Source organism: Opisthorchis viverrini, assembly GCF_000715545.1.
Source record: "Opisthorchis viverrini unplaced genomic scaffold opera_v5_224, whole genome shotgun sequence".
Classification (NCBI taxonomy): domain Eukaryota; kingdom Metazoa; phylum Platyhelminthes; class Trematoda; order Opisthorchiida; family Opisthorchiidae; genus Opisthorchis; species Opisthorchis viverrini.
The window spans coordinates 523490-537382 of NW_008751878.1; the positions used below are offsets into that span (position 1 = coordinate 523490).

Below are 13893 nucleotides of genomic sequence, written 5' to 3' on the forward strand. Positions count from 1 at the left end.
GAGCCCACCCAGTCTTGCAGTAGCACTTTACACTTTGCAGGTGTGAAGCGCATACCAAACCGCAAGGCAGAATTATTTAGATTATTTAATATTGTTTGCAATGCCACGGGGTCAGATCCTAGAAGAGCTATGTCGTCTGCGTCTGTGAGTGAATAGACATTTTCCTCCGTGACATTGCCTCTCAGCTCGTACGGTTTTTAATGCCATGACTCTTTGGATAGCTGAGTTAGGCGCCAGCGATCCTAGAAGAGCTATGTCGTCTGCGTCCACCTGTGAATAGACATTTTCCTCCGTGACATTGCCTCTCAGCTCGTACGGTTTTTAATGCCATGACTCTTTGGATAGCTGAGTTGTTAAGGCGCCAGCTTGTGGACCGGAAGGTCCGTAGTTCGAACCCTATCTCAGGATCTTGACTGCTCCTGTGTAGGCTCGGGCTTTGGATGGAATACCGTCCTCCTTGTGTCTCTTATCCGCTCATTGGTTGCATTCATTATCTAGTAGATCATCCGTACCTCCTGGCCCATTCTATTCTGTTGGAATTTATCAAGGGAGAAATATTGAGGGGCGAATTTAAGCTGTGGGATGCGTCATCACTAGACTTTGTGACTCCCGCTTCTGATTAAGTTGTCTCCCTGAAGAGAAGACTGTACGGAGAAGGGGAATATTGGGCTTCTGGAAGTATTTTCATTTTGCCAAGTGAGTGATTGTTTCACACTCTAATGTTTCCAGTGGGGAACGCCGTTGTGGTCCCTTCATGGGGGGCTCAGAGGAACATCGTCCAGTTGTTTTCTCTCGGAAGACCACCTTTCTAAATTGTCATGTTCCAGGAGGGATTCAGTTATGAACACTCAGGAACCAAACAAAGTTGTCCTTTTCAAAGGGTTCATTTCGTGTGCGTCTGATCCATCCAGAGGGTTAAATGCTTATCTGCAATTTCCTTCAGTGGTTCCTCCCACTTATGAAAACCATTTGTATCAGGCAGATTGTCTAGTCCTTGGTAGTGTTTTTCTCTTGAGAGATTCATGTGGGTCGGTATCGGCGAATCCGTAACGAGGCAAGCAGAAAGCGAGTTTCGATTGTGCAATGGGGACTCCCACTGGAGAATGTGTCCAGCACCAGAAGCTGCTTTGACTAGACTATGTATTGTGTATGCCGAGCCGTCGTTTCTCAAAGAGAGTGCTGTTTTTCGTGCCAATTTAGAGTGGCGGAAGCAGATAGATAGCCAGTCCCTGACCTGGCAGGAGGGAATGAAAGAGCTTACGAAGAGTTTGGGTGCTTTCCGTTCTACTCGCCGTCTAGGATGGGGACCATGGGATCCTCAATGCGCTTGGCTGGAGGCGCTGCAAGATATAGCTCCTTATGGATGTCAGTGTTGTTTTTGTTGTCTGAATGAGTGTCTGGACCTGGGAATGATTGCTGTAAGTTAGGATCAGGTCCCTTCGCCGTCAGTTTTTATTCTTTCCTTTACAACAAGGCTTTCAAATAAATCATGGTCGTACGGCAGCAGAGTATTACTGTTCAACCTTGATTTTATGCTGTTGGTACTGATGATGTGTGAAAGTGCAGTCCTCTCGTCGTACACAAAATGCGACGGGCAAGTTTCATGTGCATCCTGTAGAGTTCACTATTGAAAGATTCACCAGATAAGTAAGCCGAAGGTATCCACGGCCCCTGTAGAAGTAAAACAGACAGACTGTTTCTCAAGTTATTCAAACATAGCAACCCTGTCCCACTCACATTGGATTTGCGTCTACACATACATACATTCTAAACTTCATCTAATGCCCTGTGTACTATATGTCTACAATCCACCCCAGGCTGAAGCAGAGGCCAAAGTTGACAAGAAAAGGGATAAGTTGGAGCGTTTGGTCTTGGACTCCCAAGAACGAGCTTATTGGGACGTACACCGCCCACCTCCAGGATGTGTGAATACCACTGATATTGATATGCGTAAGCTTTGTCGCGCCAAACGCCCCAAGAAGATTCCGTGTCGACCTGTGAATTTCCCGATCCCAAGCGGCCCTGGTAAGTAGTTGTTCACAGTTCGCGTTTCTCATGGCTGGCTTCGTTTGGTTTTCACACTGCAGACCTGAACTGAAACGAATAGAAGCCATACGAGACAATGAGCACAACATGAGTGTATCCCTTAAGAGATTTAGTACGACTGTGTAGTTCAGCTGTTTGTCGAACATTTCGAAGCTAACTGAACTCCGTTTTTTTTTCATTACCCCCCTCATCTTATTTTTCTAGAATAGGGGCAGAACGTAATGTCCTAGTGAACTCAGAACTAGGGTTTGTTTTGTGAGAATTGGAGAGAATCGTTTTTGTGAGCACTGGATGTTATTGTAATCCGGCTAGTGTGAAGTGAACAGTGGGTTGCAGTCGACCCTTGATCCATCTGACCGGTTGACGAACACCACTTGACCAAGTATCGAATGAAATTGTCAATGCAACACGTGAACTCATGAAACGTTAGGATATCTAGGCACATTTGCACGCAGCGGACTGCCTGCGTTAAAATTAAGTCGATGATTTTTCTCAGAACAGTCTCGTCCTCATTGAAACTGCTCCAAATGGTGCATCCTATTGCTACGGGCGGACTCTTTGGTTGGTCAGCTGCTCACGACCACCGGTTAAACAAACAATAAACAGGATGATTCATGCGGTCAAGCTTGGGTAGCAAACGCTCTGGCATCATACCGTTTGCTCTACGTGCTCCGGTGGATCACTTATCATCAGTTCGTTCAGTCGCAACGCACATTTGATCGGTTGATGGTTACTGAGTCGCCTCATCTTTTGGACGGTACTGCGCGACCTGGTAGTAAAACCACCCCAAAAGGCCACGAAATCAAATTTCCTCGATTGATTAGTCTATGTTGCGTCTAGGTGGATGGCAAAATTTGTTAGCATCCGTTTACTTGAACTGGGCCCCGCAATTCAGGTTCGCTGTTTCATTCCTTAGGCGCCTACTGCTCCACCACGCTGTGACCTTCGAGTACACTGCCGCCGACAAATGTTGTGAACCACCAGCGTGTAACCTTCGAGTACACTGCCGCCGACAAATGTGAGCCACCAGCATGTTCGAGGGGACTGGCTCAACCGTCACGCAAGTAGTTAAGTTGTCTGTAGACTGTGCCCTTCATGGGACCGATTAACCAAAAACTATTGGTATGCTGTCGCGGCAGACACTGTACACTTTTAAATTCCGGCTCTTGACACATACTATGGAGTGTGTCTATAGCACGGACCCAGGTAACCGTGCGCTCTCACCGCACTTCTCAGCTGCACTTTCCCAGTCACTTTGCCAGTCAATTCAATGACCTGTGGAGAAGAATGGAGCCGTCAGCACTGTCCAGCGTGAAAGTAGTTTTCCTCGGCTATCCGAGCAGCTATACGGAGTCAGCCTGGATATGCATACGCGCCACTGACTGAACCGACGGGGCTAGAGTCACATGCTGTTGAACCTTTAAACCCAATAACTTGGTTGTCAGTTTGTGATGCCGGTCGGCATGGCAAGGACAATGTGGGGTATAATTGGTGTTGTAGTCTGTCGGGTTGTGGAAGCCAAGGGAGGCCGTGCGCGAATGTTTTGGGCACTGGAAATAGTTGAGATGCAAGCAAGGCGACAGCTGTACAAGTCACCGGTAATCGTGGTGAATGGCCCGGGAAAGTCTGCGTTTGTGGTGACATTCTAAACCTATTACCGCAGCTCAGCGTCCAAGTCAGACAACATGGCCGTCCATCCGAACTCGGAGCTCAAAGTCCATACCATCGTACTTGATACTAGCGTGTTGGTTTGGCGTATGAAGGACTGCAGTCATACGGCACGATCAGAAATCACCCAATAATCTCGGTTGAAGCCAATCCTTACTCTGTATTCACGCAGCGATTAAGCGTAAGCAGAGACTGGTCGTTGGTTTGTTCGCTGAGCTGCGCAATTTGATCGCCAACCTTTCATCACCAATGTGGGTGACATCAGGGCGTTGTTAGGGTGGAGCGTAGCCCTGAGTCGGTGGTTGTGTAAGCGTAAACTTGTGGATACCGTTGCCTATCCCTTTTAATTTTGGTGTGGTAGTCTCCATTGAGCGAGCCATCTTGGTGGTTTCATCAGGTGGTCGCTTGTCTTCATCCTTGGGATATTCTTCTGGTGTATACTGCCACTGAAAAACGTTGAAGCAAAGGAGTGAGTGCGCAACGGAAAGCTTTATCATACGAATCTCAGTCTCTGATTTCTTCCTGTTTCCGCAGACGGACGCTTGCTATTCTCAGTCCTCGAAGGTATCCCACTACAAGATGCCGTAGCCAAATTGAACGCAGCGTTTCGCACCCGAATTAAAACGACAAAAGCAGCGGAAAGTTTACAGGTACGTTTTTGAACCGCAATGTTTTTCCACATTTGCTCCTAAGGGAAGTAAGACTCCTTAACGACTGTCTTTTTGCAGTGACTACTTCTGCTCTGTCCCCTCACATTCGTTCTAACCGTCAAAGAAAGAATCCTAAACTTTCTGGGATCAGCGCTGCATTCGGGGTTAATTAAACATTGGTTCTGAAAAAAATAACGAAATAGCGAAAGGAAACAACAAAAATTTCACTGTATTAATAGTTAGTTGTTCAGCTTTGACGCCCTTTCGGTGCAAATCTGCTCGTCACCCGGTGTGTTGTACAGTCGGCCCTTCAAATTTATTCGCACAAGCGAATTTCGGTTACTCGCTTCAGGAGTACCATCACTGAAAATTTGTGTAGAATAATTGCTTGCCTCGGGCTCAGGTACTGAATGCTGTGCGCGTCGAATAATACGACTAACGGTCAGACTCAGTTTCTGGCACGAGGGAATCTCGCAGTTTTGACGAGCGATAGACGGTTGATGAAACGGCTACAAACCCGTAAATCAGACGTGGCCACAACTCACTACAGGAGCGTTTAGATTACTCGAATTATTCGCGGTTGTGTACGATGAATCGAAACCTGGCAGCGGAAACTACAGTGTGACCGTCGTATGCGAAAAAGTATGGTTTCTCGTCGTTCTTTGTGGGAAATCCAACAGCAGCTCATGGTCAGGCCACTTGGTATACAGAGGTCGGATATAGACTTCTTTTTGCTTCAGTAAAACAATCGTTCAGTTGTAGCACCCCTCGGATGCCCAACTGCCATTGCACCAGAATGAAGCTTGCCCAATCCTAGACAGGAGAAGTTGGACGGCAGAGATCGGGTTCGAACGACAGACATTCTGGTTAGTAGATTCACGCTCTGACCACTGAGTCATCTCGTCTCAATAGGTTTTCATCGTCAGGCCTGCGCACTTCAAATGCTGAAAGTAACTGGTCACATCGTTTCACACTTGTGGTCCATCGACTAGTGAGTTGAGGTTGATGTTGGTCCTCATGCATTTCTTTTTATACCTTGAAGAGGAGACACGAAGTAGACTTGTGTACCGAGGCTCACGCTGTCAAACTTCGCTCCCAAATTACAGTTTTGAAGTATGGCTGCCTGTCGTCGAAATTTGAGAGCGTGACGTACTTCATCTGTGATGCTCTCCAAGTATTCAGCACGTAAGATTTGACGTTTAGCTATTAGGTGTTGCCACCAGAATTGGGCAGTGCTCCGGCGAAACACTCAAAAGTTTTAACATACTCAGCTCGTAGCGCCTAGGTTTCTGACCCATGTAACAGTGTGGATCACACTACAGCATTGGAAACCCTCCTCTTGGCAGATGAGGTGTCACTCCTGCGCCACGGTTAATACAAGTTGAGTAAGGCTTCTATGACCTTTCCGACCCGAACGGAAGTATTGTCGTTCTCCGGGACTGACAACAGCTGCTCAGGTAGACAAGTTTGCATGATACCTCAATCGACTCATCCGTAAGAATGACCTTACCGCTATCTAATTCTGACGTAAGTTGGGGCCATTACCCTGACCTTTCGTTCTTATTTACTTCCTATTCCAATGGTTGCCATATTTCCTCTATCCTTCCGGATGGCATATAAGAAATGAGTTGGAACCGCCTCACGGACTTTCATTAGCCACTGCACATGTGGTACAGTTAAAAACGTTGAACAAGTACAGTCAAGCACAGTGTGTATACACTAGGTACAGTGTTGGGTGCATTCCACTCACCCACATAAACCAAGGCAAGTGCAACTTGGATGGAAAACGTTTTCGAACGGGAAGTGGCCACCATGGACAGATAATCAATAAAGCTTCGGTGGACCTTAGTGGTAGGGACCGACTACATCGCGGTTCGAACCACGGACCTTCCGGTCAATAAATTCGCGCTCTAACCACTTGAGCCATCTCGCATCCCTCTTTAGGACTGTTTTTAATCTCGCTCTTTTACGTAGTGTGTTGCATCATCGCCCTTTTGAACTAAATTCCATTACCGTTCCACCGTTTATCAATGATTAGTCTGTCTTTCATCACATTGTTTTATCCTATTCAGAACTATTGTGATCAGTACTCGGAGTTTGATCTGCTCTTATCGGCTTCCGCACTAACGCCATCCACTGCAACGGTCGGTCAACCGTCTGCAACTGCGTCCGCCACGCAGCTCTTCGCTGCGGGTCCGAATAGAGCCGCATCACCTCACAGCAACACCATCGCCGGGCGCAGTGCATCGGACAAGGGTATTGGTGGTGGCCGGATAGGGGCTTCCGGTTTTGTTGGCTTTGTCTCTTCGGGATCCACAAACTTTCTCCGCACTGTAGGCAGTTCGAACAACACCGCCGGTCATTCAGTTGCGACTGGTACGAGTTTGGGGGGTTCAGGCGGTGGTACTACCCACGGATCGCTGGGACACATGATTGGCACATCTCAGAACCTCTGTAAGTTAACTTTTCGTTTTCGCACAAGAACAGTTTCCTCTCATATCCATTCATATTTGTTACTGATGTACATGGTGTATTTAAGCATGATTTTCTTCGGTTAGGCCAGCTCTACGTCCTCTCTGTTTCAGTATCTTACTGACTATTATCCACTTCTGGTGGCCAAGTTTCATAGAGTGATTTGGAGAGTCTACAGCAGTGCTCCCCTGAAAAATAAACCATCCTCAGGAACTGAACGATATCCTATCTACCCGAGGTTATAACTGTTGAGATAATCTGTAACCTTCAGAACTCATGAGGAGGACCATGACGTCCTGCTGTTGCTTCCTCTCGGTGCTTAGCTATCATGCTATACAGTGCGGGCTGTTTTGTTGTATTGCTGTGAGACTTGGCCTATTCGAGCAGCGGAACTGAGACGTCTTCAGGTGTTCGAAAATCGTTGTCTCAGAACCATAGCTCGTGTGGGTTGGTGTCGGCGAATCCGTAACGAAGCAGTTAGAAAGCGCGTTTTCGATTGTGCAACGGGTACTTCCATTGAAGAACGTGTCCAGCACCAGAAGCTGCGTTGGTTGGGACATGTGTTGCATATGCCGAACCATCGTTTGCCGAAGAGAGTGCTGTTTTCCATGCCCGATTCAGAGTGGCGTAAGCAGAGAGATGGCCCACCCTTGACTTGGTAGAGAAGTATGAAGGAGATCACAAAACGCTTAGGTGCTGTCGGTGCTACTCGCCTTCCAGGATGGGGACCGCGTGATCCTGACTGTGCCTGGTTGGACACACTACAAGGTATGGCTGTCAGCCAATGTCAGTGGTGTTCTTGTTGTCAGTTTCTATCCAGATCGTCTGAGTGAGTGTCTGGAGGTATAGGCACCTCGGAATGATTGTGGTAAGCTAGCACCAAGTTCATTCCCCGTTCATCTTTACTCTTTTGTGTATAACAAGGCTTTCAAATAAATCATGGTTGTACGGCAGTGAAGCATGGTGTTGAACACTGATGTCATGCTGTCGATAATGATGATGACTAGCTATCATGCCACTTGAAAGACACACAAGGACTGACGTACTGTGAGGTTGCCCAAACCTAGACAGGATGATTCGAGATGCAGAGTTTGGGGTTTAAGCACAGAACTTCATATCAACAATCTATCGTTCTAACTACTGAGCTATCTCGAAGACCACAGAAGTCAGATATGCGTAGTATCCTGGAACCCTCTGACTGCTCTCGTTTCTGTTACCTGAGAAGACGTTCTACATCTGGTGCAGGTGAACCATTCGATGACATATCGGTTGAAAATCATTTGGAGGGGTATATTGTCACATAACGCTGGTGGCACCGCATTTCATGATTGCAGGAATGCTACCGCCGTGTACTTTTATCCCAAAAATATTCTAACATAAACTGTTATATTGAAAACACCCGCATGAAACATGAACTTCAGCGTATCGACGGAAAAATTGGTCACTAAGTGTCCGTGTGCCTAGTGAACATCAGCAAGTATAATGTTGATTTTCCACTTTCCGTGTCAAAAGTGCATCCCAGTTAGGAGCGCTTGTGACTCTGATTGACCGGTCATCGGACCTATTAGATTCGTTGACTTTTGGTCCGCTTACATGTCCATCGGGCTATTCCAACGCGTACCACACCGGAATTAGTTGACCCTACATTTTCATCGGCGTGCTTGCTGGGACTTCGTACTTGATGTACGATTGTCGGATCTTTTTTCAATGCCCCGGATTTCCGCCGTCGGAAAATCATCCAACACCTTCATCTACGTGTGACTCTTCCTGTATTCGTCATTCTCAGACGGCTGCGACACTCTTCTAGTGCTCTCTAGTGTTTTGATCCCCTGGTCGTGATAGCTCAGAATAACATCGATTTTCGAAATACACTTGTTTACATATTGATTTGGTGTTAACTGCACAAGCCACTGGGTCCCAACGAAATCTGTCGTTTAGCATATTCTTCAAGTGGATGTTGAACATGAAATGGACGGTAAATCGGGGACTGCACTTGCCTGATGAGTTTCAGGAAGGACGGAACCGGGCGTCGGATGTCGAAGAGTCTTCAGCAACCTTACGAGTAGTATGTTGAGTATGGTCAAATGGGACTCGGATGTCCAGCTGGTTAGCGCTTCTTTCCAGTAGCGCTCAACTGTGGTTAACACTGAATCACGTACTCATGTTCTTGGCTGACGGTGGCAGGTGGCAGGTGCAACTAGATTTTCGCGAAGGTGGTTCAACTGTTGCATCACCATGTATATATCGTTCTGTGAGATGGTTTATTACTACTCCTAACCTGTCATTTTTTCGCATTTTAGCGCACGAGACCGTTCATGAATCTGCGAGTGCACTGAATCCGTGGATCTCGGATAATCCAGACCATTGGAACACAGACGCACGCCCCAAATACCTACCCATACGGCGTGTGAAGCGTTGGAGCTTCTCCATTCACGAACTCCTCAAGGACCCTATTGGGTTAGAGGAATTTCAGCGGTGGTTAGAAAAGGAATTTTCAGCGGAAAACTTGCGTTTTTGGCAGGCGTGTCAAGTAAGTGAACAGATGATGTACAATGCCTCAGGTTTATTGACTCCTGTTTTCTAGCTGGTGATCTCGTTAATTTCGTCCCATACACCCCGATCATCATACGACCGTGACTGCCGGCCCATTATTCAACACCATCGAAGTCAAGAGGAATCCGTTGTTAGAGCAGCGCAATGGGAGTAGTCAGACCCCATTTGGCTTACTCCCTGTGCCCCCATGCGAGGCTAGCCTCATCCACTGTAAAGTGGATCACACTTTTGAATCACAGACTATGTCGCTCACAAAAACGCCCGCGCCTTTTTCTTCGAGAGTCAGACTTTGGAGGTAGAAGCTCCAGATGGCGGGCCTCAAGTTCACCCTTTACAGAGGCATAAGCGACCGAGTAGTTTCAGGAGACTGACTCCCCTGTCCCTGCCGAGGCTTGGGCAACGTGGCAGCTTTGTGGTCTGAAGACCACTGGCGATAATGATACCGAAAACTTGGAGCAAAGTGGAGTCGGAATTGTTTTCAGTTGCAAAGGGGAGTAAATAAGCGTTCATCTGCAACACCCTTCCGGTGCCTAGCTGCCATGTTACCCGAAGAACGCAAAGGGGAGTAAGACTGGACTGATTGGATTCCGTCAAACAGCCGCTTATGCGCTCTCAGCTTCTGAATGCAGTTTCCCCTCATGGAGCCAATAAACATGCGTTGTCCTTCGTATCATACTACTCTTTACAGAAGGTAATTCAGCGCACGAAAAGAGTGTTTTATACAGTACATTGTCATATATTCTTCTCTAAAAAACGATCGTCACTCTAATTCTGATATGAATGGGACTGCATAACTGTCACCTTTGGATCTCACCGTGTCCACAACATTAACAACAGATTACTTCCCAACTAACTCCATACGCGATGCATCTTGAAGTACTATCGTTCCTTTCGGAGCCACTGTGTTCATCCCCAGCTTGAAACAATCCTTTGTTGATAGACCATCCACCCACTGTTATGAGCTGAATCTACGTCCGAGCAGCAAACCGATGATCAGAATTGATCAACAACCGATCATTTCACATCCCTCACCACGAGGTCAGCAGTCAGATTTAGGCGAACATTAGTGTGGACTGCATGTAGAGTGGCCAGCTTCTTAACCCGATGTCTGTACCAGAGAGAACCCTATGCCTTCCATCCAACGTTATCCCTGTCTCCGTATGCATGCAAAAACTCCCACGTTCTTCCATTTCCCCCGAGTGAAGTGGCAGATTGAGCCTTGATACCTATCGCTCCATCTTATTATCGTCTGTTTTATCGGAATCACCAGTATTTGTCTTTGCCAAGCGACCAGTACTAAACGTGCAACCCCATAAGCGCCTCATCTGGATTTTGAAGTGTAAAAATAGATCAACAGGCATCCTACCTAATGGTTTTTAAACTTCGGGCTCCTCTCGTGAGCCCTAAGTCGTTCTGTTCAACTATGTCAAGGGTTCTGTCCTTTGACCTGTGACGGGAATTCATCGCCTGAATTGGTGGTCTTCTATGCAGATAGTCAGCAACAGGATCCATAGGCAGCGTACTTTTAAACCCGGTGCAGATTAACTGGACTGGCATGAAGGTTTCGTTACTTTTTCCGGCCCTGGTTTCACTTTATGTTAAGGCGTTACTTTGCGCTGCATCCTTGTGTTCGTAGATGACACCACCTTCATTGTTCATTTCGAGTAACAGCTAGCCAGGCGTCCCCTCTAACATCACCCTGGAACACCAATATCACTGAGGTTGTGCGATGGGAATGCAACCGAAATCAGTTCTTCCAAAACCAGTTGGATTCTTCTATCACTAACTCTAGGATTTTCACACGAAAGAGACTCAATCGGTATTGCAATTTCTCCTAATGTATCGTCTATCCTGGGAATAGCTTTCTCTAGTAATCTTCATCAGTCCAGTCGTTGTCATCATAACCACAGTTATCAGCTATAAACGATGTACACATTACGCAAAGACTCTAGCTGACACAGCCCCGTTTGCCTATGATCTTGGATATCCGTTATCACTGAGATGTAAGTTCAAGGGTCGGTGTAGACGTTCGTTTCTAGTGGGGAAGTGGAAACGATGTACCAAAGGCAACAGCTTGGATGCATACGCACCGTTTGGATCATGTCTGTCAGTGTTCCTGATCATCACTATGCCCCGTACCGAGATGAATTTACAGTTTTTGGCTTTCAGGCTTCGCTGTTAGGTTTGACGTCCTCTAGCCGCTTCACACCTTCCGAGTGATTTGCGATGAGAGATGTTTAAGGTGTTTAATAGCTGGTCCACAAAACACGTGAACATGCGAGTCCAAACTGTGACTTGTCGTCGCTTTGTTTATCGTGCGCTATCAACCTCTTTCACAAACATTGTGGCCTACTTTGACTGTACTGAACCAGTGTTACCACCCGATTTCAGCTATTCTCCGAATATATCGTCTTCAGCTCTTACTGATCGGGTTTCTGGCTCATTTGGCAACAGGTTACACTCTGCAGCGTTATGACAACCTGATTTCACTTTCATTCCACAAATATTACGGTTTGGCACAGGCCGCCTCGGGCCTTTCCTGTTCGAATGATGATATTGACTTTAGCCGGACCGTCGTGTTCATTGCAGCTACTGAGGCAAACGAACTTGTCTACCATCTCGATTAATAAGCATGTGGTCATGGTTTGGTTCCGCCCAGCCTTCTAAAAGCACCTACCAAGTGGTTAGAGCGCGAAGTTACTGACAGGAAGATCTGTGGTTTGAACCCAACCTCTGCCTCTCGACTTCCTCTGTCTAGGCTGCGGCGACCTGGCAGTATACCAGCCCTCGTGCCTCATTCGTGTGGCGTGGCAGTTAGGCATCGAAAGGGTGTTACGGTTGAACGGATGAACCATTTCCTGTGTGTGTGCGTGTGCGTGCGGAAGACTCATTATGTAGCCTTGTCGGCTTTGTTTGGATCTTGATTTGGTGAGTACTAATCAGAGCTATATCGTCTGGGTACTTCATCTCAACCGTTGGTGTTGTATCCTGTTACACCGTTGTAGAAGGCACTGCACAGTTAGGATTTTGGTGACTAAGTACATTGTTTTCACCTTGAAATACTCACAGAAAATGAATACTTTCCGCGAATGCTCCTGTGACAGTGGTGCCTTACTGTTTCCTGTTTTCATAATCCTCAGTACTATCGTTCAGCTGTAGCACGTAACCGCTACGTCACCCGAAGAGGGCACGAGGGCTAGGTTATTGTCAGATTGCCCAGGCCTATACAGAAGAAGTCGAGAGGCAGAGGTAGGGTTCGAACCTCGGACCTTCTGGTCAGTAGATTTGCGCTCTAACCACTTGAACCATCTCGCCCCCCTCACTACTATACATATCTATAATTCTTGCTCACTCCGATGCTTTGTTACCAAAACATATCCGTTTTTTGACTTCTAGGAGCTCAAAGGAGCCCCACTACGTGAGCTGCGTCAGCGCGTGCTCAACATCTACAACCAGTATCTGGCCCCCAACGCCGTGGACCCACTGAATGTGGACAGTCGGATTGCCGATTCTATCCGACGTCAGCTCAGCAACACCTCCCCTGATGTCAATCTGGATCGATATTGCTTCGAAGAAGCCGAGAGTCATATTTTTCACCTGATGAAGTCGGATTCCTACTATCGTTTCCTCCGTTCCGACTATTATCGCGAATTATTCAGTGGGGTGAAAAAGAAATCGAAAAAGCATCGATCTGGCGTCGGACTTGCTGGCGGAGCAATCGGCGTACAGGCTGCTGGTGTTGGAGTTGGTTTAGATTAGCCATCCTAACTCGTACAATTTCCCTCTAATTCTAGGTCGAACTGCCCCATGTGCGCTTCGCCTCTGTGATATGGTCACACTATGTGCTAAACTCCACTCTAGTCGACTCGTGATAGCAACGATGCATTTATTGTCTGGTTTGTCCATGTTTTTGTTTCGTTGTTTTCAATGTTGTGCCTCCACCTACCTGATCTTGCCGTTTACCCAATTTTCAGCATTTTGACTTTCCGTGAAAACACCACACACTTTGAGGCTACTTTCACTCTCTTACGGATGCATTTCATTAGTAGTTTATTTTTCGTCAAATTGTTTGGCACATTTCCAAGTCTACTTTGATAATCATTACACACCTTACCCATTTTCGAAGGCAGACTTTTGCGTTCAAAAAACACTCGGCGAGAGCTTTTTCATCGGATCGCGTTTGGTGCGGTTTAAGGAGGTTTTTGAAATCGGCCAACTCGTTTTGTTACTTTGTATTATCACGCAACACTAGAAGGGTAGAGTAGAACTCCTAATGAACGATGTCAATCTGAGATTTTATGGAGGGCGTCATATCTTTAACAATTTGAGGGATGTTTTCGTGGAACATACGACAAATTAGAGGGCATCAAGAAGCAGACGGCATCGGGAAAAGAAGCCGCCCAGCCCTCGTGCTTCCTTCGGGTGGCATGGCAGTTAGGCACCGAAAGGGTGCTATATCTGAGCGGAACACGCCACTTACAATCAAGATAGATGCACTCGAAGT

General features: G+C 46.9%; 1 protein-coding gene across 1 annotated transcript in view; it reads left to right on the forward strand.

The window, feature by feature from the left end:
* T265_08494 (hypothetical protein) overlaps positions 1 to 13512 on the forward strand; it is a gene marked incomplete at both ends in the record, with an annotated part of 23196 nt that extends 9684 nt beyond the window's left edge. Inside the window, 5 exons of the mRNA XM_009174308.1 lie at positions 1818 to 2025; positions 4270 to 4364; positions 6437 to 6818; positions 9137 to 9366; positions 12786 to 13512. Of these exons, the coding sequence (XP_009172572.1) occupies positions 1818 to 2025; positions 4270 to 4364; positions 6437 to 6818; positions 9137 to 9366; positions 12786 to 13148 (1278 nt within the window). The remainder of the gene's footprint in view (positions 1 to 1817; positions 2026 to 4269; positions 4365 to 6436; positions 6819 to 9136; positions 9367 to 12785) is intronic.
* Between the last annotated feature and the right edge of the window lie 381 nt (positions 13513 to 13893).